A 20,521-nucleotide genomic window follows, 5' to 3' on the forward strand; every position below is an offset into this window, starting at 1 on the left:
CTGACCCTGATTTGATGCTTGTTTGATTTGGTTTAAAAGAAGAGACTCTTCTTCCCTTTCGTTTATATTTGGTGGTCTATAGCATACCCCTATTATAAATTTGTTTTTTGTTTTTTTATTATTGTCGGTTATCTCTGCCCACACTGTCTCCGAGTTGTCTTCTTCCAGGTCTGTGCTCATATTTTTCTCACATGATGTTAAGTTATTATTTACATATAGGCACACACCCACGCCCCTTCTATTTTCCCTGTCTTTCCTGTAGAGTGTATATCCCTCCTTTATTAATGCCCAGTCATATGCGACTCATTACACCATGTTTCTGTAATACCAATGATGTCGTAATCGTCTCTACTGATCACCGTTTCTAGCTCCCCGATTTTACTCACTAAGCTTCTTGCATTAGCCAGAAAGCCTATTACAGGAGTCCAGTGCAGCTGGACGCTTCCAAGTGGTCCCAGACTGAGGGGAGACACTGGAAGTAAGGAGAAGCACTTGGTGGGACTGGCTGAAGGAGGATGTCGCCAAAAGGCTTCCCTCCCCGCTGAAGCAGAGACTTGGTCTCTTCATGCACTCTGTTCTGGCACCTTTTCTCTCCACACTGTGCGGAGCTGAAGGAGGATTTCACACTGCAGAGCTGAATGGAAAGTTTCTCCTGGGCAGCGTGACCCCTGGTGACCGCTGAGTCCATTGCAGCAGACCGATAAGTACTGGGATATATATTATTGTGTACAAACGCCTGACATTGTGCACTCTGTGTGTGTTATCATGACAGAAAGGTGTAGTGCTGCTGCTCTTGGGGAGGGAGAATCTGCCATGTTAATTAACTGCAGGTTTTGCAGAGTTAAATTAATTATTGAACAGATGGATCAGGGGGATTTGTGCCCAGTGGGGTTCAAGGCCAGAGGTCTGAGCAGCCTGAACCTGTGTGGGCGGCTGCCTTGGGGAGATCTATTAATGCCTTAGTACAGGCTTTGAAATAGGCAGAGAGATGAGCTTGTTAAGTCTCCTATGCCTTTATCCTCCTCTCAACCTTCTGTGGGCTCTTACCCTATCTCAGGGGGACCCTGCTTTATTGCAGGTTATGCAGGACACAGCTCAGAGTGTCCATAAAATGAATACCTTTATTGGAGCAGTTGTCTAAGGCTCCTGAAGTTACTTCACCTAGACACCCTTTATCCATGCCTTCACTTGCTAATTTAGAGTCTGAAGATGAAGGGGGATGTACTGAAGATACATTTTGGGACCAGAGGGAAGAATTTGAGTCTTCTGTCTCTGGTATTGAGGATTTGATATTAGCAGTTAAACAGACATTGAATCTCTCAGGTGAGGATAAAGTGCCAGTTCAGGGTGTATTTAAGAAACCGTGCAGGGATGTAGTTACTTTTCCCTCAGATGAGGGCATGATAGCATTACTTGGGGAAGCATGGAAGACTCCTGATAAAAGGCTTCTCATGCCCAAGAGATTTGAGAGAGTATCCCATTCTGGAGGAACATGTGAAATTGTGGGAAAAGATCTTTTTGGTGGATGCACCTGTTGCTAGGTTGTCCAAAACCACTGCTTTGCCTGTACAGGGGGGTGCTGCTTTCAAAGACGCCGTGGATAAAAAGATTGAAGGCGGTCTTAAAGCTGTTTTTGAAGGGGTGGGCTTTACCTTACTCCCGAATATTGCATCTGCTTGGGTATCTAAAGCCATGATGAAGTGGGCTGATGCCTTGTGTAATCAGCTTCAACCTGACACAGAAGCCTTTGCTTTGGCTGAAAAGCTAAAGTGTGCAGCAGAGTAGGTTTGTGAGGCTGGTGAAGAAGGCACCAAGATGGCGTCAAAAGTGTCAGCTACCTCCGTGACAGCTAGGAGAGCTCTCTGGCTTAAGGCTTGGGAAGCTGACAGTTAGTCCAAGAAGTCTCTAGAAGCATTGGCTTTTAAGGGAGAACTTCTTTTGGGAGCAGAACTGGATTCCTTTATCAAGCAAGCCATGGGGGGAAAGAGCACTTTTCTTCCCACCACATCTAAGCACTCAGGGCCTTATTCTAGTTCACTCTTAGAGGCAAATTCCTTCTTAGCTGGACAAATCATGTGCACTGAAGGGGGGCAGATGTAACATGTGCAGAGATATTTAGCTTTGGTGAGTTATTTTGTTTCTGTGCAAGATAAATAATGACTGCTTTATTTTTACACTGCAAAATAGATCACACTTTGAAGAAAAACCCCACCCAAATCTAATTCTCTCTGCACATGTTATATCTGCCCCACCTGCAGTGCACATGGTTTTGTCCAGCTAAGAAGGAATTTGCCTCTAAGAGTGAACTAGAATAAGGCCCTCAGTGTCTGGGTTTGGGGCAGTTAGGCCGTCCTTTTGTTCATCCTTTCAAGGGGGTGCGTCCAGTAGGGGACAAACAGGTAGGGGAAAGTTACCTTCTGGCAAAGGAAGGGCGCCCAGGTCCCGTTTTGGGGCCTTTGCAAAGAAACACCTTTCCAAAAATGAGGATAAGTCTCCCTGTTCTGGGATCAGAGTGGGGGGTCACCTCCTGCAGTTTCAGGATGTGTGAAATCTCTCCACCCTGGACCCTTGGTTCTCTCCATCATTTCTCAGGGTACAGGATCAATCTCAGGGGAGCTCCCTCAAAGAGATTTCTCCCAACACCCCTGCTGCGAGAAACTCGCTTGCTAAAAGCCCTCTTGGGGGCGGCAAAGTCACTTTTTGAGAAGGGAGTTGTGATCCCAGTGCCTCAGGAAGAAAGAAAGAAGGGATTTTATTCCATCTGTGGGTGGACCACTTCAGGATGGAATCTCTGCGGTCAGTGCTTTTAAAGGATAGAACCTGAAGAATTTCTAGCATCAGTGGACATCCAGGATACTTACCTACATGTGGCTATATGCAGAGAACATCAATCTTTACTGCGTTTCGCAATAGGGGAAACTCATCTGCAGTTTCAGGCTCTACCTTTCAGACAGGACACAGCACCGAGAGTTTTCACAAAAGTGATGGCTGTCATGGCAGCGCTTCTTTATTATCCCATACTTGGACGACCTCTTGCTCAAAGCGGAATCGGCAGAGAAGTTGTAGGAACTTCTGATGATTGCAACGCAGTTTCTCAGAGACCATGGGTGGATGTTAAATCTTCCAAAAGCTCACTTACCCTCAGAAACTTCAGTTTTTGGGTGTGATCTTGGATACACCTCTACATCATATGTTCTCCCAGAGTCCAAAGCAGTGGACATTCGCCGGTTGGTGCTGCCGATTCTCCAGTCGCTGAATCCATCGGTATGGCAGAGTTTGAAGCTGTTGGGCAAAATGGTGGCAACTTTCGAGACCCTGCAGTATACAAGGTTTCACTCAAGACCTTTTCAATGGAACAACCTGGCAACCTGAAATCCATGAAACAGGAAACACTGTTACTGTTACTGTCTCAGGAGACAAGGGACTCGATCTGGTGGATGGATATAGAGTCTGTTCAATTGCGGTGCTCCCTTCGCTCATGGGATTGGTTGGTCATCACGACCAACGCCAGTGTCAGGGGCTGGGCGGCAGTGGCCTTACACCTCAGATTGCAAGGTCTGTGGTCCAGTGTGGAGTCAAAACTGCCGATCAACATTCTGGAACTCGGGCAGTGTGGAAGACACTCCTACAGGCGGAAGACCTCCTGAAGGGGTTGTCCATCTGCATACAATTGGACAATGCCAGGGCTGTGGCTTATCTCAACCATCAAGGGGGTACTTGCAGCAGGATGGCCATGCAGGAAGTCTCGCGGATTTTTCAGTGGGCAGCAGTGAACATTCTAGCTCTCTCAGCTGTGTTCATTCTGGGGATCCGGAATGTGGAGGCGGAACTGCTGGAAAGAGAATGGGCATTGCATCAGGACGTTTTTCAGGAAATAGTAGCACTTTGGGGGCTCCCAGAAATGGACTTGATGGCATCCAGACAAAATTGTCAGGTTCCCAGGTTCTGCTCGCGGAGCATGGATCCCTTGGCGTGGGCAGTGGATGCCATCACAGTTCCATGGTGTTTCAGCCTCGCATATGTATTCTCTTCGTTTCCCATGATTGCTCGCGTCCCAAGAGCGTGAGGACACAGGGTGCAGATCATCTTGATTGCTCCGGATTGGCCCAGGAGGTCTTGATATTCAGACATACTGAGGTTGTTGCTGGAATCCTGGCATCTTCCTCTTCGTCCAGACCTACTCAGACAAGGACCTTTTCTACACCAGGACCTAGCTAGTCTCAATTTGACGGCCTGGCTTTTTAAACCTACTTATTGAGGAAGAAAGTTTTCTCAGATGCTTTTATCCAAACCATGCTCAGGGCTCGGAAGCCTGTGTCAGCAGCAAATTATCATAGGGTTTGGAAAATCTATATGCGGTGGTGTGAATGTCAGAAGGCACACACCTCTTGGTTCAATGACACTAGACTTTTGGAGTTTCTACAATATGGTTTTTCAGCGGGGCTTAGCCTGCAGTCTTTAAAGGTACAGCTGTCCGCTTTTCCATATTCTTTCAGAAAAGAGTGGCTCTGTTGCCAGAAGTACAGACCTTCTTGCAGGGAGTTATGAGACTTAAACTTCCTTATAGGCAGCCGGTGGCATCTTGGGATCGATCTCTGGTGTTGTTCAGTTCTACAGAAACCTCCATTTGAGCCTTTAAGGTCAGCTGATCTTAAATATCTATCTTGGAAACTTACATTTCTGTTAGCCATAGCCTCGGCTAGGTGGGTTTCAGAATTGGGGGCCTTGTCTTGCAAGTCCCCGTTTCTGTTTTTTTATGATGACAGGGCTGTTCTTAGAACAGTGCCGACGTTTCTACCTAAGGTAGTATCAAATTTCCATTTAAACCAGGAGATTGTGCTCCCAGTGTTTTGTCCTCCAGAGGATGCGAGAAATATGGACAAGCTGAAGAAATTGAACGTGGTTCGTGCTCTGCACATTTATGTATACAGAGTAAAGGATTTTCTCCTTCATCCTTGGGGACACTGAAGTCTACGCTGGGGAATAGAGTGGTGTAACGGAGGAGTCGGCACTTTAAGAACTTGAACTGTGGTATGGCTCCTCCCCCTCTATTCCCCCCTCAGACCTCAGTCTTAGTTTAGTGCCCGGAGGAGTCGGATCCCTGGGCAAGGGGCTCCGTTTGGGGCTCTTTGTTTTGGTTATAATTTTTTGTTTTTTATTATATGATACAGGCAGCCAGCGCGTGCCGGCTGCCTGCGACGTGGGATAGCTCTCCGGGGGGTCAGAGCAGCACCGCCTGCGGCGCACGCTGCTGACCTCGGTCACTGACGCATCAGCGTCAGGGTCCCGCCACAGCCGCTTGCAGCTTGTGTTACGGGGCCGCGGCCTCGTCGCCCGCCGGAGAGAGCAGGGCGAAGGAGCGCATAGCGCTGGGTGACGGCTGGACCAGGATTAATTCGCTGGTCCAGCAGGGAGCAGACAGCCAATCAGCGCCGCTGTATACAGCGCGCGCTCTGATGAGGACGGAAGGGGCGTGCCAGTGAGTGGTCGCTTCCAGCTGCGGTCCTCAGCGTCAGACGCCGGTGCCTGCCACGCTGCTGCCCTTGTCTGCTGTGCCTCTACAGTTCTCTGAAACAGGACAGCGGGACGTGTTCTCTCCCTCTTCAGCCTGGATATTATTGAATGCTGCGCTGGGTGAGTGGAGGGGAATTTCTCTTGTGAGATTTCCCCGCTGGAGAGATTTTCAGGTGGGCCTAATTCGGGGAAGGTGCGCTCCTCTCCCCCTATTAGTGTGGTGCTTTTGCTCTTGGTGTGGGGTCCTTGTTGGGGGCTCTCTTGTCTAGCTTATTTCACCTCCTTCCACCTGTGTGTGTGCAAGAAGGGTGTGTGTGCAGTATGGCAACCAAGTCTCAGTCAAAAGCTTCTCCAAAGTTGTTTGTATGCACTAAGTGTGAGCAACAGTTTACGCAGCATGTAAAGGGTGTATCCTTGTGTAAGGATTGCTATAAAGGGGATGCTGGGCAGAGTCAGGTCCCTATTCTGAACACTGAGGGTGTTACCAGTGTGTTAGCCACTCTGGCATCAGAGATGGCTGCGTCTCGCAGGGACAGGGAGTCATTGCAGGTGCAACTGGCCTCCATGTCTGCTGCGGAGCCCACCTGGGCCAGAGAGCTGATTACATCAGTGAAGGAGTTGGTCCAAATCACTGCGGTGCCTTCAGGGTCCGCAAGGGCTCCCCCTCCCCCGAGGAAAAGAGGTGTTCCTTTATTATTACAGGGAGATACTTCAGAGGATGAACCGGGGGACCCTCTGGAAGGGGATATGTTTCAGGAGGATCCTATCGATCCTGTGGAGGACGTTCCTCAGGAGGAGGCCCAGGGTATAGAGGCCCTCATTCAGGCTATTAAATCTACCCTCAATGTTAGCGAGCAGGAGCCGCCGACGCAGGTTTCTATTTTTGGGAGGTCTGCTAAGGCAGTAGTCACCTTCCCAGAGTCTATGGAATTGGAGAAACCTCTTCTGGATATTTGGAGGTCTCCAGAAAAAAAAGTTTCAGTTATCGAAGCGGTTTAAGGCTTCTTACCCATTTGCTCCGGAGGCAAGGGCAAAATGGGAGACTCCGCCGTTGGCAGACGCGTCAGTGTCAAAGCTTTCCAAGAAAGCGGCACTTCCCATTCCAGGGGCAGTGGCCCTCAAGGAGGCGCCAGATAGGCGTCTGGAAGCGGGGCTTAAGCAGATTTTTTCAACCGCAGGTGTGTCACTTCGGCCCATTCTTGTGATCTCCTGGGTCAGTAGGGCCATGGAGAAATGGGCGGAGGATTTGTCAAAGGGTCTGAATGATCAGGGTTCTTCTGAGGACTTCATTCAGTTAGCAGAACAGATGCGGGAATCTGCAATGTATATTGGAGAGGCTGCAAGGGATTCTGCGGCTCTGGTGGCAAGGATTTCTGCTCAGTCCATTACGGCCAGGAGGTCATTGTGGCTTAAGTCCTGGCAAGCGGAGGCGGACATTAAAAAGGCGGTAGAGGCTCTTCCGTTTACGGGAGAGGTCTTATTTGGGCCGGAGCTAGACAAGTTGATTTCTCTGGCCACAGGAGGCAAATCAACTTTCTTGCCTTCCGCGGCTCCTCCTTCCAAAAAGCCTTATCAAGGGCCGGCCTTTCGCTCCTTTCGGGGGGCACCTAAGTTCAGAGGTAAGTCCAGGGGATCCTTTACCGCTTCTCGTGGCAGAGGCAGAGGGTTTGGTGGCGCAACCACTTCCTCAGGTCCAGCTGCTCGGCGCGCAGACGTCAAGCAAACCGAAAAGCCCGCGGCATGACTCCCGGCCCTCCTACCTGGGGGATCCCAGAGTAGGGGCTCGCCTGTTGGATTTCCGGCAGGCCTGGGAGGGGTCTTGCAAGGACAAGTGGGTTCTGTCCATCATTGCGCAGGGGTACAGACTGGAATTTTCCGGTACTCCTCCTCACCAGTTTTTTACAATAGGGTTGCCTCACGTGGAATTGAACCGCCAGTTGCTGCTTCAAGCAGTACAGAAGCTGTTGACCGCAGGAGTTATAATGCCGGTTCCTTCCGAACAACGCACAGAGGGGTTTTACTCTCCCCTGTTTCTGGTTCCGAAACCGGACGGTTCGGTTCGACCAATATTGAATTTAAAAGCTTTAAACGTATACATCACGTACCACAGATTCAAAATGGAGTCCCTTCGTTCTGTGGTTGCAGGGCTGGAGCCGGGGGAATTTTTAGCATCTTTGGATGTCAAAGATGCTTATTTGCATATTCCCATTTACGTCCCGCATCAGAAGTTCCTTCGCTTCGCGATAAAGGATCTCCATTTTCAGTTTCGGGCTCTGCCTTTTGGCCTTTCATCGGCGCCACGTCTGTTTACCAAGGTAATGGCAGTGATGGTAGAGTTGCTTCATTCTCTGGGAGTAAAGATCGTTCCGTATTTGGACGATTTACTGATCAAGGCCGAATCCAGGAGTCAGTTGACGCAGGCGATTCAGGTAACCTGCCAGACGTTATTGACCCATGGCTGGATTCTCAACTACCAGAAATCTCAACTGAATCCTGCGCGAAGGATTGTATTCCTGGGTTTGATTTTGGACACAGAGGTTCAAAAAGTTTTTCTGCCTCGGGAAAAGATGTTGTCCCTGCAGGAGTTGGTTCGGCAGGTGCTTCGTCCTCGGAGAGTGTCGGTGCACTTATGTATTCGATTACTGGGCAAGATGGTGGCCTCGTTCGAGGCTCTTCAGTTCGGCCGTTTCCATTCAAGGACTTTTCAGTTAGATCTGCTCAGGAAGTGGTCGGGCTGCCACTTGCACATGTACAAGATGGTGGTTTTATCGCCTTGCAGCCGTCTCTCTCTCCAGTGGTGGCTACTGGCGGCCAATTTACTGGAGGGCCGACGTTTCGGAATCTGGGATTGGACGATAGTCACGACCGATGCCAGTCTCCGGGGCTGGGGAGCTGTTGTGTTGGGACAGCACTTCCAGGGTCGGTGGTCGTCTCAGGAGGCGAAGTTATCTATAAACATCTTGGAGCTTCGCGCGATTCGTCTGGCCTTGTCCAATGCGGACGGGATCCTCCGAGGGAAGGCGATTCGCATTCAGTCGGACAATGCCACGGCTGTGGCTTATGTGAACCGGCAGGGCGGAACGCGCAGTCGCGGAGCCATGCAGGAGGTGCGTCCAATTCTGCAATGGGCAGAGCGGCATGCTCTGGCCTTGTCAGCGGTCTTCATTCCCGGGGTGGACAACTGGGAGGCGGACTATCTGAGTCGCCAGGATGTTCACCCTGGGGAGTGGGCCTTGCATCCGGAGGCATTTGCTCAGATCGTCCACCGATGGGGGATGCCTCAAGTGGACATGATGGCCTCCAGGAACAATCGGAAGGTGCCCCTGTATTGTTCCAGATCTCGGGATCCAGAGGCGGTAGCGACGGACGCGCTGACCGCGAGTTGGAACTATTCCCTAATATATCTGTTTCCGCCGTTGCCCTTGATTCAGTTGGTACTCAGAAGAATCAAACGGGAGAGGTCCACGGTCATCTTGGTGGCACCGAATTGGCCTCGTCGTCCTTGGTATGCCGAGCTTCAGGGGCTCCTGATAGATCATCCATGGCAGCTACCTCTAAGGGACGATCTTCTACCGCAGGGGCCGTTCGCCTACCAAGGCTTACGGCAACTTCGTTTGACGGCATGGCTGTTGAGGCCGCACTGCTGAGCAGAAGAGGAATTCCTAAGTCAGTGATTCCTACTATGATAAGAGCCAGGAAGGAGGTTACTTCACAGCATTATTATAGCATTTGGAAGGCCTATGTAGCGTGGTGCGAGTGCCGTAACTTGCCCACGGCTGTTTTTTCTTTGTCTCGGTTGTTGCAGTTTTTGCAAGCCGGGTTTAAGGCGGGGTTGCGCCTAGGGTCCCTTAAGGTACAGGTGTCTGCATTGTCAGTTTTCTTTCATCGGCGTCTTGCCGTCATTCCTGAGGTGCAGACGTTTCTGAGCGGGGTTCTCCGCCTTCAGCCCCCAGTGAGGGCTCCGGAGGAACCTTGGGATCTTTCCTTAGTTTTGGATCATCCTAAATCAAGTGTTTTTGAACCCTTGGACTCGATTGATTTGCGTTTGTTAACATGGAAAACGGTGTTACTGCTCGCGTTAGCATCGGCACGCCGGGTGTCCGACCTTAGCGCTCTTTCATGCCGGTCTCCTTACCTGGTGTTTCATCCGGACAGGGCTGAGCTTCGGACCAGGTTGGATTATCTGCCTAAGGTGGTTTCCTCTTATCACCTAAATCAGCCAATCGTGGTGCCAGCTCTTACGGGAGATTCCGCCTCGCTGAACGTGGTCCGAGCCTTGCAGGTGTATGTGAATAGGACCAAGGATCTCAGAAGGTCGGATTCACTGTTTGTCCTTTATTCTTCGGCGAAGCGGGGTTGGCCAGCGTCTAAACAGACTCTGGCTAGGTGGATTTGTCTGACCATTAAGCAGGCTTACCTTCATGCTTCACAGTCACCGCCTGTCAGGATTTCGGCCCATTCCACCCGTTCGGTGGGGCCTTCCTGGGCCGCTGCCAGGGGAGTTTCCCTGACACAGTTATGTAGGGCAGCCACTTGGTCGGGCCCTAATACTTTTGTTAAGTTTTATAGGTTTGACACCTTTGCGGCCTCTGCCTCCAGTTTCGGCCGTGCGGTGCTTCAGGATGCCCAGTGCCTTCCCACCCGTGGGGATGGCTTTGGGACGTCCCCAGCGTAGACTTCAGTGTCCCCAAGGATGAAGGAGAAAATAGGAATTTGGTACTCACCGTTAATTCCCTTTCTCCGAATCCGTAGGGGACACTGAACACCCTCCCGGCACTGTTCAGGCCTAAAGGGGGGGGATTTATTTTTAGCGCATGCAGTTTGTTTGGTTATGCATGCGTCTGGATGTTGTTGATAGCCTACTGAGTAGTATGGTTGTTCGTTTTTTTGTTAATGTCTCTCTCTCTCTATTGGGGATTCCCTGGTCTCTTTTCTCCTCTCGGGCACAGTCAACTAAGACTGAGGTCTGAGGGGGGAATAGAGGGGGAGGAGCCATACCACAGTTCAAGTTCTTAAAGTGCCGACTCCTCCGTTACACCACTCTATTCCCCAGCGTAGACTTCAGTGTCCCCTACGGATTCGGAGAAAGGGAATTAACGGTGAGTACCAAATTCCTATTTTCGCAAAACTGATTTGCTTTTGGTACTATATAACGTGCATAAGAGAGGGTGGCCTGCTTGTAAGCAGAACATTGCTAGATGGTTAAGGTTGGTGATTGCTTTTGCATACACTAAGGTAGGCAAACCGATTCCCTCAAGGATTAATACCCATACCACAAAGTAATTTGCTTCCTCTTGGGCTGTGTGTCATGGGGCTACAGCGGAGCAGTTATGCAAGGCTGCCACCTGGTGCTCTATTCATACCTTTACCAATTTTTACAGGTTCCACGAGTTCGCGTTGGAGGATGCTTCATTTGGGCGAGCAGTAATGAGAACTGCAAGCCTGAGTGTACCCTCCCAAAAGACCGGCTCTTGAACGTTCCATGGTTAGCTGTGTCACCAGGATGGACAACAGAGAAAAGGGGATTTTTGTAAGACCTTACCATTCGAATCCCTTTCTATGAGTCCATCCTAGTGACATAGTGATCCCTCCCTTACCCTCAGTAAGTTTATACCGTTCATGTTTTGTCATGTTAGTTGGTTATATTTGATTGTGCATATTAATATGTTCAGGAGTTGTGCTGAGTAATTGTATCCTAGTGTGCTCTGGAAGTTGAACTGAGGAATTCTGGGATGCAGAATGGAGGAGCCTGTCTCTCAAAGAAGTTAGCATAGGTGCCTTTCTCCTGCGGACCCTCCTACATCCCATGGCTGGCTGTGTCACCAGGATGGACTCAGAGAAAGGGATTTGAACGGTAAGTTCTTACAAAAATCCCCCTTTTTTTCCCTTTGCTTCCAATTTGGAATCAGCCCCATTGTGATTGTGCAGATGAAGTTTTCTTTTAATGAGCTGCTGGGTTCAAGTACTGTACCTAGTAAATAAGGAGTTTGGCATCCAGTCACCTTGTCCCAGCAGGAGTTTTGATGGTTTAAGTTATCATTGGTGAGTAATAGCCCCTCGGTTGCTTTCCCCGTGTACTACTGATTTGACTACTACTTTTCTGTCAGCAGCAGAGAAGAGAAGTCAGTTAAGAAGCCATTTATGTTTCAATGAAACCTAAAGTGGGCATGTACCCTGCTAAAAGAGGGTTCTTACTGTGCCCAGTGAGTAACAAAAATAATCCGATCTGCAGGAAGTCCCAGCATTCTTTTTTCAGTTACTGCTGATATCAGAATACAGGAGACAGCACGGATGGTGTAATGATTAGCGTTACTGCCTCACAGCGCTGAGGTCATGGCTTCGATCCCCACCATGGCTCTAACTGTACAGAGTTTGTATATTCTCCCTGTGCTTGCTTGGGTTTACTCCAGGTACTCCGGTTTCCTCCCATAATCCAAAAATATACAGATAGGTTAATTGCCTTCCAACAAAATTAACCCTAGAATGTCTGTGTGCGTATACATGTGGTAGGGAATATCGATTGTAAGCTCCACTGGGGCAGGGACTGATGTGAATGTTCAAATATTCTCTGTAAAGCGCTGCGTAATATGTATGCGCTATATAAGAAACTGTTAATAAATAAATAAATAATGAGGAGACGTGTCACAGGTTGTGTTTTTATTATGCATTGTGGTGTGTAACCACACCATTGCTCACCATATATGCTGCTGGTAACAGTAAAAAAAAAAACGTTTTAAGTAAAACAAAGATGTCTATTGCGCAGTGTACAATCTAAAAGGTATTGTTTATGTTGTTAACATACAGTATGGGCTGTGATACCAAGAGAGAGAGAGCGATATCATGCAATAGATATCAGTACGATAATCCAATTTGCTAAATACCCGCGGATTCCAACTTCGTAAACTAATAAGCCCGCTGGAAGCAAATGCTTTGAAAGCTAGTAAGTTGTTAGGGCATCACGGACGGTGTAATGGTTAGCATTACTGCCTCACCGCACTTAGTTCACGGGTTTGATTCCCACCATCGCTAATTGTATGGAGTTTGTATATTCTCCCCATGCTTGCGTGGGTTTACTCTGGGTACTCCGGTTTCCTCCCACAAATTTACTGGTAGGTCAATTCGCTTCCAACAAATTAACCCTAGAATGTCTGTTTGTGCTTGTACATGTGGTAGGTAATATAATATTCTAAGCTACACTGGGGCAGGGGCAGTGAATGTTCAACTATACTCTAAAGCTCTGCGGAATATGTGTGCGCTATATAAGAAACTGTTTAATAATAAATAAGTAAGCAGCTAATTGTACACTATTGCCTCTGTGAGAGAGCGAAAGAGATGTAGTTTGACTTGCTGCCATATACTCCCCAATAGTGGTATAAAGTCCACAAGTTCCAAAGGTTTTCAATGAAGCAAAGGAGGATGATCTTCCAAATAAAGTTTTTATTGGTTCCTTCAAAGTAGTGAAGCTGTCTCCTTCAAATTAGTGAAGCCGTCCAATATTGTTTTGTCTATAGAGACTTCATCAGGGGAATAGTTAACAATCTACAAACATAAACATTCGTTTCAATGTACAGAAATAGAACAGATACTTCATTTACAAAGAATCAATTCATATAAGACATTGACTTTTAAAGAAAATATTTGAACATTTTTTAAGAAAATGGTGGAGAAGAAAATAAGAAAATGGTGGTGGGATCGATTAAATAAGAAAAAAAGAGAAAGAAAGGATCAATATGCCTTTCGATTAATCCAGGATTTTCTGATTATCTTATCCTTCTACTAACCCTATAATTTCAATACAATATTTAGTCAATTGATAAATCAACTCTAAGTGATTAATGGTTTTTTTTATGTACATACTTAATCTCAATAAGGATATAACTCTGATAGCTGAATGTGCTATTAAATGTATTAATCTAAAAATCTAAAAGTAATTATCTAAAAGAAACCTACAAAAAAACGGAAAAAGTAATTTGCCAATATACTTTTGTTTAAAAATTGTAATATTTACTTGAAAGTGCATTATGTGTGTTTTGTTTGTGGCTTAAGCTTAAAACTAAAACCACACTGGTCTGTATATATTTTTCCGTCATCTACCATTATTTTAATTCTGGAATGTTTTTTTGTTTTTCTTCTTGCAGTCTATCTCCTGGAAGTGGCTTTTTGGGGCAACAGCAATAGCAATAGGAGGAGTAGCTCTTTCAGTCGTCATAGCCGCCCGCAATTGAGCCGCCATGACTTGAGGATGGAAGCCATTTTGTGTACTAAGAAGATCTGGAAACAATACCATTTCTCATATCCTCTACCTAAAATAAATGCTGTATAAGGTTCGGTGTACAGTCAAAAAGATATTCTTTGTAATATATAACTTAAATTTTAATTTAATTTTTTTTTTTTTTGGTCAAATTTTCGCACTTTTTTTCTCCTTCAAATACTGGTTAAAGGTGCAAGTTGACTTTTGGAATTCTTTTATATGTACCACAATCATAAAGTGGCTGGGGGTATATGATTATCAGGTATCTGAACATATAATGGGATTATTGGTGTATTGTATATTTAGTGAAAAGTGTATTTTTGGCTAAACACTGCACAAACCTGTATGTGTCTACATTATATGTCATGACCAACAAGAAGTGGTACATTACACAACATTATGGCAACTGTAATATGTTTCATTGAGAAGGTACAAATTAAGATGTTCAGTTTGTAAAGAAGTTTAGGGGTTCCAGGTTAATAGTTGTTCTACACATATTGTAATTATTATCTTCAAAAGCATTCTTCACATACTCCTGGAAGAGCATATTACTTCATGTAGTCTTTAAATCAATGAACTAGGAAGCCCAAGCAGTAAACTAAGGGTTCTGAGTCTTAATCCTTGTAGGAGGATCGTAGCTCAAGAAATACCTTCGGCTTTCAAACTTTGCAACATTCATTATTTTTTTGCAATATTCCATTGGTTTCTGGGATCTCATGTAACATTCGTTTCAATGGGACCATTTTCATATTGAGTTCCCAGAAAAGTCTGTGGGACCAGTTTTCACTATGGAAGGAAGAAGCCGCTACAAGTTGTATTTTTTTTTTTCTCACCTTCCATGTCCTTTTGTCTAAAACAGTAAATTGCCGGGCATATTGTATAGTTATTTTGTAAAATACTTTAAATGAACAATTAGTTGAAGTGTAAATTAAGCCTGCTAAGCAACATTTTGATTACTACAAGGAGCTTGTGCCATTCAATGTCCTTTATCTTATACAGATGGAGCTGCGGTTATCTTTGCTGCCTTCACACCACAGTGACTCGTCTCAGATGCACGTGCCATTGCCGTGATTGGGGCACACTAGTATCTCACATGCACGGGGTGCTGCAGCACGAACGCAGCAAAGATAACCACGGTTCCATATGTAAGATGGCTAACCTTATTTAAAAAGTTTTCTTTAATATCAGTAATCCAGCACAGGCTGCAGTCATAATGCTGACTTTCCAAGAGTATTTTTGAGACCATATGTTAGAGGAGAAAGCACATCACCAGCAAGGCTGTATCCAGAAGTAAGAATTGCTTTGTAAGAGTGCTGACCCACAAATTCTAAATGTGTAGGTCAGTTTCCATAGTATATGCATCACCAGATTTTGATCTATTTGGTGTGTTAATGGACACTGGAACTGCAGATTATTGATAAATGTTGTAATAATGACAGTCTTAGACATCACAGTATTTATGTTGATTTAAAAAAAGATATATAACTTGTTTTCATTTTATTACTTAATAAATATGATTTATTTGTTTAATTTACTCATGTTTCGTCTGAGTTTTTTAATTGTGAACGTATTTATAGGACAAGAGTAACTACAAGTTTTTGCAACTTATCCATACCTGCTTTGACATGTAAAATGAAGAACCGTAAGTCTAAGCGTAGAATTTGAAATTTGCGCTGCTCCACCCACCACATGCCTTTCGGATATTACAAGAACTTTGTAAATTGACTGGTTGTGTTTATATGAATACTGGCTAAATGTAGTATCAGGATGTACTTTTATTTCACCCAAAACATTAAAAATTAAATACAGTGAGTAGTCTAACTTGAAAACTTGTTTGGTAGAAAGCCATTTATTTATAGTGTCTTATATAGCTCAGCAGATTCCATTGCGCTTTACAATTATAGACCGTGGTAGAACAAACTGGGTAAAAGACAGACTTGGAGGTAAGAAGGCCCAGTTGCAAGCTTACAATCTATAGGCGCATAGGTGGGAAACACAAGGACAGGCACCAGTAATAGCATAGCAGTCCCACCAAGTTGCAAGTCCAGAAGGGAAGCTATAAGATACAGAAGTGCCTCAGAGGGTTATGCGTGTGGAACTTAAATATGATAGGCTTGCTTGAAGAGGTGAGTTTTCAGAGAACGCTTCAAAGTTTGGAGGCTAGAAGAATCTTTTTGTGCATGAAAGGGCATTCCATAGGATGTGAGAAGCCCAATGAAAGTCTTGTAATAGTGAATGGGAGCTATTGATCGATGCAGATCTTGCGCAGAGCGGAGTGGCCGAGATGGGAGATATTTTGAGATAAGTAAAGAGATATATACTGGGGTAGTATGGTTAATAGCTTTATATGTGAGTAGAAGTATTTTATATTGAATATGGTAAAATACAGGCAACCAATGGAGGGGCTTGCTAGGAAGATCAGCCTAGCAGCAGAATTTAAAATTGATTGCATTGCAGTGGCAAGAGTCTCTTCTTGGGAATACCAGTTAGGAGACTATTGCAATAGTCAGTGGGGGCTATAATGACTGTATGGATAAGAGAGATGTTTATTTAGATGTCTGTAACATGATATGTAGACAGATTGAATGTGGGGAACAAAGGACAGTTCAGAGTCGAGGATGACCACTAGGCAATGAGCTTGTGGGGCAGGGTAGATGGTTGAGTTGTCAACAGTTTTGGACATATCAGGATGGTAACTGTTCTTGGCTGGTGGGAATATAATTAATTCCATTTTGGAAATATTGAGTTTGAGGTGGCGAGAAGACATCCAAGATCCAAGAAAACCACTCCTGACAACTTTGGGGTTGATAGATAGATTTGAATAATTGCATACAAGTGATACTGAAATCCGAAAGAGATGATTAGTTCGCTAAGAGATGAGGTATAGATTAAGAAAAGCTGTTACGGTTTCGGGGGTGAACCCGCAGCCGGGACTGCTGTTTAAGACAGCCATGGTGGGACCCTACGCTGACTCTGTTGACCCCCAAAGTTAGGTGACCGGTTCCTGCAGATACTAGGCTTCGCCTGTAGCCGCCATGTTTGAAAGGGTGAGTTAAGCCCGCCCTAGCTCAAGTGCAGCCAGGAGTTATGAGAGGACAAAGAACCGGGGACCCCCTAAGGGTACAGTCAAAAGATAATCTAACTACTGGGCCTGCCTGGGGAAACAACCTGCCTAACGGCACCCAGTCGCCAACATCAGACACAACTGAACCGGGGTGCCTCCAACCTAAAACACGTCAAAGTAAATAATAAGTACAGAAACATACGGTACCCCAAAACACACGTATGGAGCGGCCCACTACCGTGGGCCTCTCCACACCTGGAAGAGCTGGATCAAAGGAACTTCAGACAAACTAAGCAACAAAGGAATATGGCAGCTTGCCAGAACTCCACTGGAGCACTTATGTGACCTGGAACAGGGACATCCAGCAGCAGGATGGTAAAGAGCAGGCTGGGACAGACTGGAGCAGACAGACAGGATTCTGTAACTGAATGAAAGCAGGCTGGAACTGCCAAAGGCCAGGAAGGCTGCACTGGGCTAAGTGCAGGGAGAAACAGACAAATTGCCAGCAAACTGCTGGTGAACTCCAAACAGAGCAGTACCCAGACAGGTGACCAACTGCCGAAATAGCAGCTACCAGCACAGGAAACCGGAAGCTGGTTACTAGAAGCTATCACTGGCAGGAGCAACAAAAGGGAGAGATGGTTATCTGCACAGGATCCTCAATTAGATTGAGGAGATTAGAACCCCCTGGAATTTGTTGGATATGGCGTCAACCTACAATTCAACTTTACGGGAGGTGTGCCACAACTGGACAAAAATTAGATAACTTTATATATAAGAAGAAAGAGAAAAGTATGTCCTTGACGGGTGCACCTAAGTAGTCCTAAATAAAATGTAACCTTTTATTGGTCCTATTAAAACTTAGCGAAATATGACAACGACAAACACACATAAAACATTTAAATTTGAATACAGGGGAAGGGTAAGGTGTGTTTATTAAAAACAGTGGCCTACTCATTACGCACTGGTGTGATGTATGTAATAACATACAGGTTATCTGAAGTCGACATTGGTGTACCAAATAAAATTATATTGTATCTCAGTGTCTTTATTTATTAAATAGGGTATAATGCCCGCGATAACACATGGGGTTGTGGTATGTGTGGATACTCTATTCCCCTAAGGGTTGAGTTATCCCAATGGGGTTATTTGCAATTCTCACTTGCAATCTATAGGCACCCGGGTACACTCTTGTTTAATAGGCAGGGTTTATAACTGCGAACTGGAACCTCAGGACTGGAATTCTGTGCCGGAGTAACGTCATAAGAGACTGACACTTTCGAAACCTCCTAAAAAGCTGGCAAGACAGAAACCCCCACTGGGTTTATGGCCCTTGAGACCCTTGCTGAGACTGAGGTCTTTGAAACTCCAGCTGAGGCTGCGGCCTTTGGAACCTCAGCTAAGCATGTGGCCACCCCTTTTGGGGACACAGCCTCCAAGATACCTCTTGGAGTAGGATAGACCAAGCCCCCCTGTGGGGTGAAACAGACCTCTGGGCCCCCACTCGGGGCTGCGGCCTTTGACTCACTTGGCGGGCCCTGAGCATTCCAATCGCCCGACGGGCCCCCAGCATCGGACTCGCCCGACGGGCCCCTGCATCTGACTCACACAGGTCGGGCTGCCTGCATCTGAGTCGCACGGCGGCCCCCCAGCAATGGACTTGCTCGGCGGACCCCGAACAACACAATCGCCCGATGGGCCTCGAACATCGCAATTCACAGGCGGGCCCACGGCATCGGACTCGCCCATGGGGACCGGGACACTGGGTAACAATCCTGGACCCGCAACTCCGGGAACCTCAACATCGGTGACTGTTATTAAAAATCCCAGCTGAAACTATCGCCTGGGATTTCCCCTTGGAGATTATGCCCCTCGAGGCCCCTTCGGAAGTAATGGCTTCTAAGACCCCCTCTGGGGTTAAACCATTCGAGACCCCTTCAGGGCTTAAGCCATTTGAGGCCCCCTCTGGTGTGACGGCTTCTAAGACCCCCTCTGGGGTTAAACCATTTGAGGCCCCTTCTGAGGTAACAGCTACTGAGGCTAGCAACTCCAATTTAGAAAGAACATTGATCTCCCTAGCTGGGAGATTAGCATCCAATGTCTTCCTGACAGAAATCTTAGTGGGTGAGTAAAACATCCTCTTCTGGTTCCATAAACAATGGGGCGCCCTAATCTTAGGACCCCAGTTATAGGTCGGAGTGCTATGTATGGGTGGTTTAAGGTCAAGCTCTACAGCCACCGTGGAGACAGGTACAGATCTTACAACCTGGCTCATCCTGGATGGAGTCAAAACTTTTCACTACCACCAGACTTGCGCAATTCACACACCTGGAGATAGTGGCCTGAACCCCCACAATAAAGACACAGATTTAAGCTTTTACTCCGTCGCCGCTCCTCCTGTGAGAGCCTTGGCCGTAGAAATATTCTTTGCCTCTTCTGAACCTCCTGGACTGAAGATTTGCTGGCTGACGCTTCTTTAGCCAGGGTCTCATTCTCATTAGGAGCGGATAGGGCCCCAACAAACTCAGAGAGGTCCAGGAAAATTTTGGTTGAAGTTTTGTAATTGCAGTAGTGGCTGCTGCAAAACCTCAACCTGCTCAGGCTTCAAGGCCGAAAAAGCTGTATTTAAGGCAACCAAGCAGGCTTGCAAGGCCTGCATTATTAAGCACAGCAACAAAACAGACAGACCAGATCACCTGGGCAAGCTGGACCTGACTGGAATGGAATGTAAGAAAAAAAAATCTTAATATGGATAAAGATATAGGTCCAGTAATCAATTACAACACCTAAAACACAATGAAACAAAATTTATATATGCATGTATACACTATGACTACTGAGAATACATGTATACATCTGTTTGGCCAGTGATAATGTTACGTTAAGGTTTCGGGTGTGAACCCGCAGCCGGGACTGCTGTTTAGGACAGCCACGACGGGACCGTACGCTGACTCTGTTGACCCCTAAAGTTAGGTGATGGTTCCTGCAGATACTAGGCTTCACCTGTAGCTGCCACGTTTGAAAGGGTGAGTTAAGCCCACCCTAGCTCCGGTGCAGCCAGGAGTTATGAGAGGACAAAGAACCAGAGACCCCCTAAGGGTACAGTCAAAAGGTAATCTAACTACTGGGCCTGTCTGGGGAAACAACCTGCCTAACGGCACCAGGCCAATGACGGGGAGTGCGACCTAGTCGCCAACACCGAACACAACTGAACCGGGGTGCCTCCAACCTAAAACACGTCAAAGTAAATAAGTACACAAACACACGGTACCCCAAAACAAACGTATGCCCACTACCATGGGCCTCTCCACACCAGGAAGAGCTGGATCAAAAGGTACTTCAGCAACTAAGGAATTCATCAACTAAGGTACTAAGCAACAAAGTAATATGGCAGCTTGCCAGAACTTTATTATATAAAAAAAGAACAAAGCCAGGCTCCACTGGAGCACTTGCATGACTTGGAACAGGCACAGTAAAGAGGAAAATGAAGAGTGGTCGATTGCGCTAGCACTAAATCACATTCAAATTATAAATTGATCAGCAATGGTCAGGTGTGTATACAAGCAACACTTTAATTATAAAATATAAAGATCATTTAAAAAAATAATTATTAAGAATTAAGAAACACTGACTTGAGATCGATAGTGACTATCGATCTCATGTCTGTGTTTCTTAATTATTTTATAATAATC

General features: G+C 46.3%; 1 protein-coding gene across 3 annotated transcripts in view; it reads left to right on the forward strand.

Moving 5' to 3' along the window:
• Positions 1–15,299, forward strand: part of FKBP8 (FKBP prolyl isomerase 8) — a 114,864-nt gene extending 99,565 nt beyond the window's left edge. For all 3 annotated transcript variants that reach the window (XM_083179447.1, XM_083179448.1, XM_083179449.1), the window contains exon 9: positions 13,653–15,299. In XM_083179447.1, coding sequence (XP_083035573.1) covers positions 13,653–13,739 — 87 coding nt within the window. In that variant the 3' untranslated portion in view covers positions 13,740–15,299. The remainder of the gene's footprint in view (positions 1–13,652) is intronic.
• The last annotated feature ends 5,222 nt before the right edge of the window (positions 15,300–20,521 follow it).

The sequence above is a fragment of the Crinia signifera genome, chromosome 1 (genome assembly GCF_055691185.1).
Source record: "Crinia signifera chromosome 1, ASM5569118v1, whole genome shotgun sequence".
NCBI lineage: Eukaryota > Metazoa > Chordata > Amphibia > Anura > Myobatrachidae > Crinia > Crinia signifera.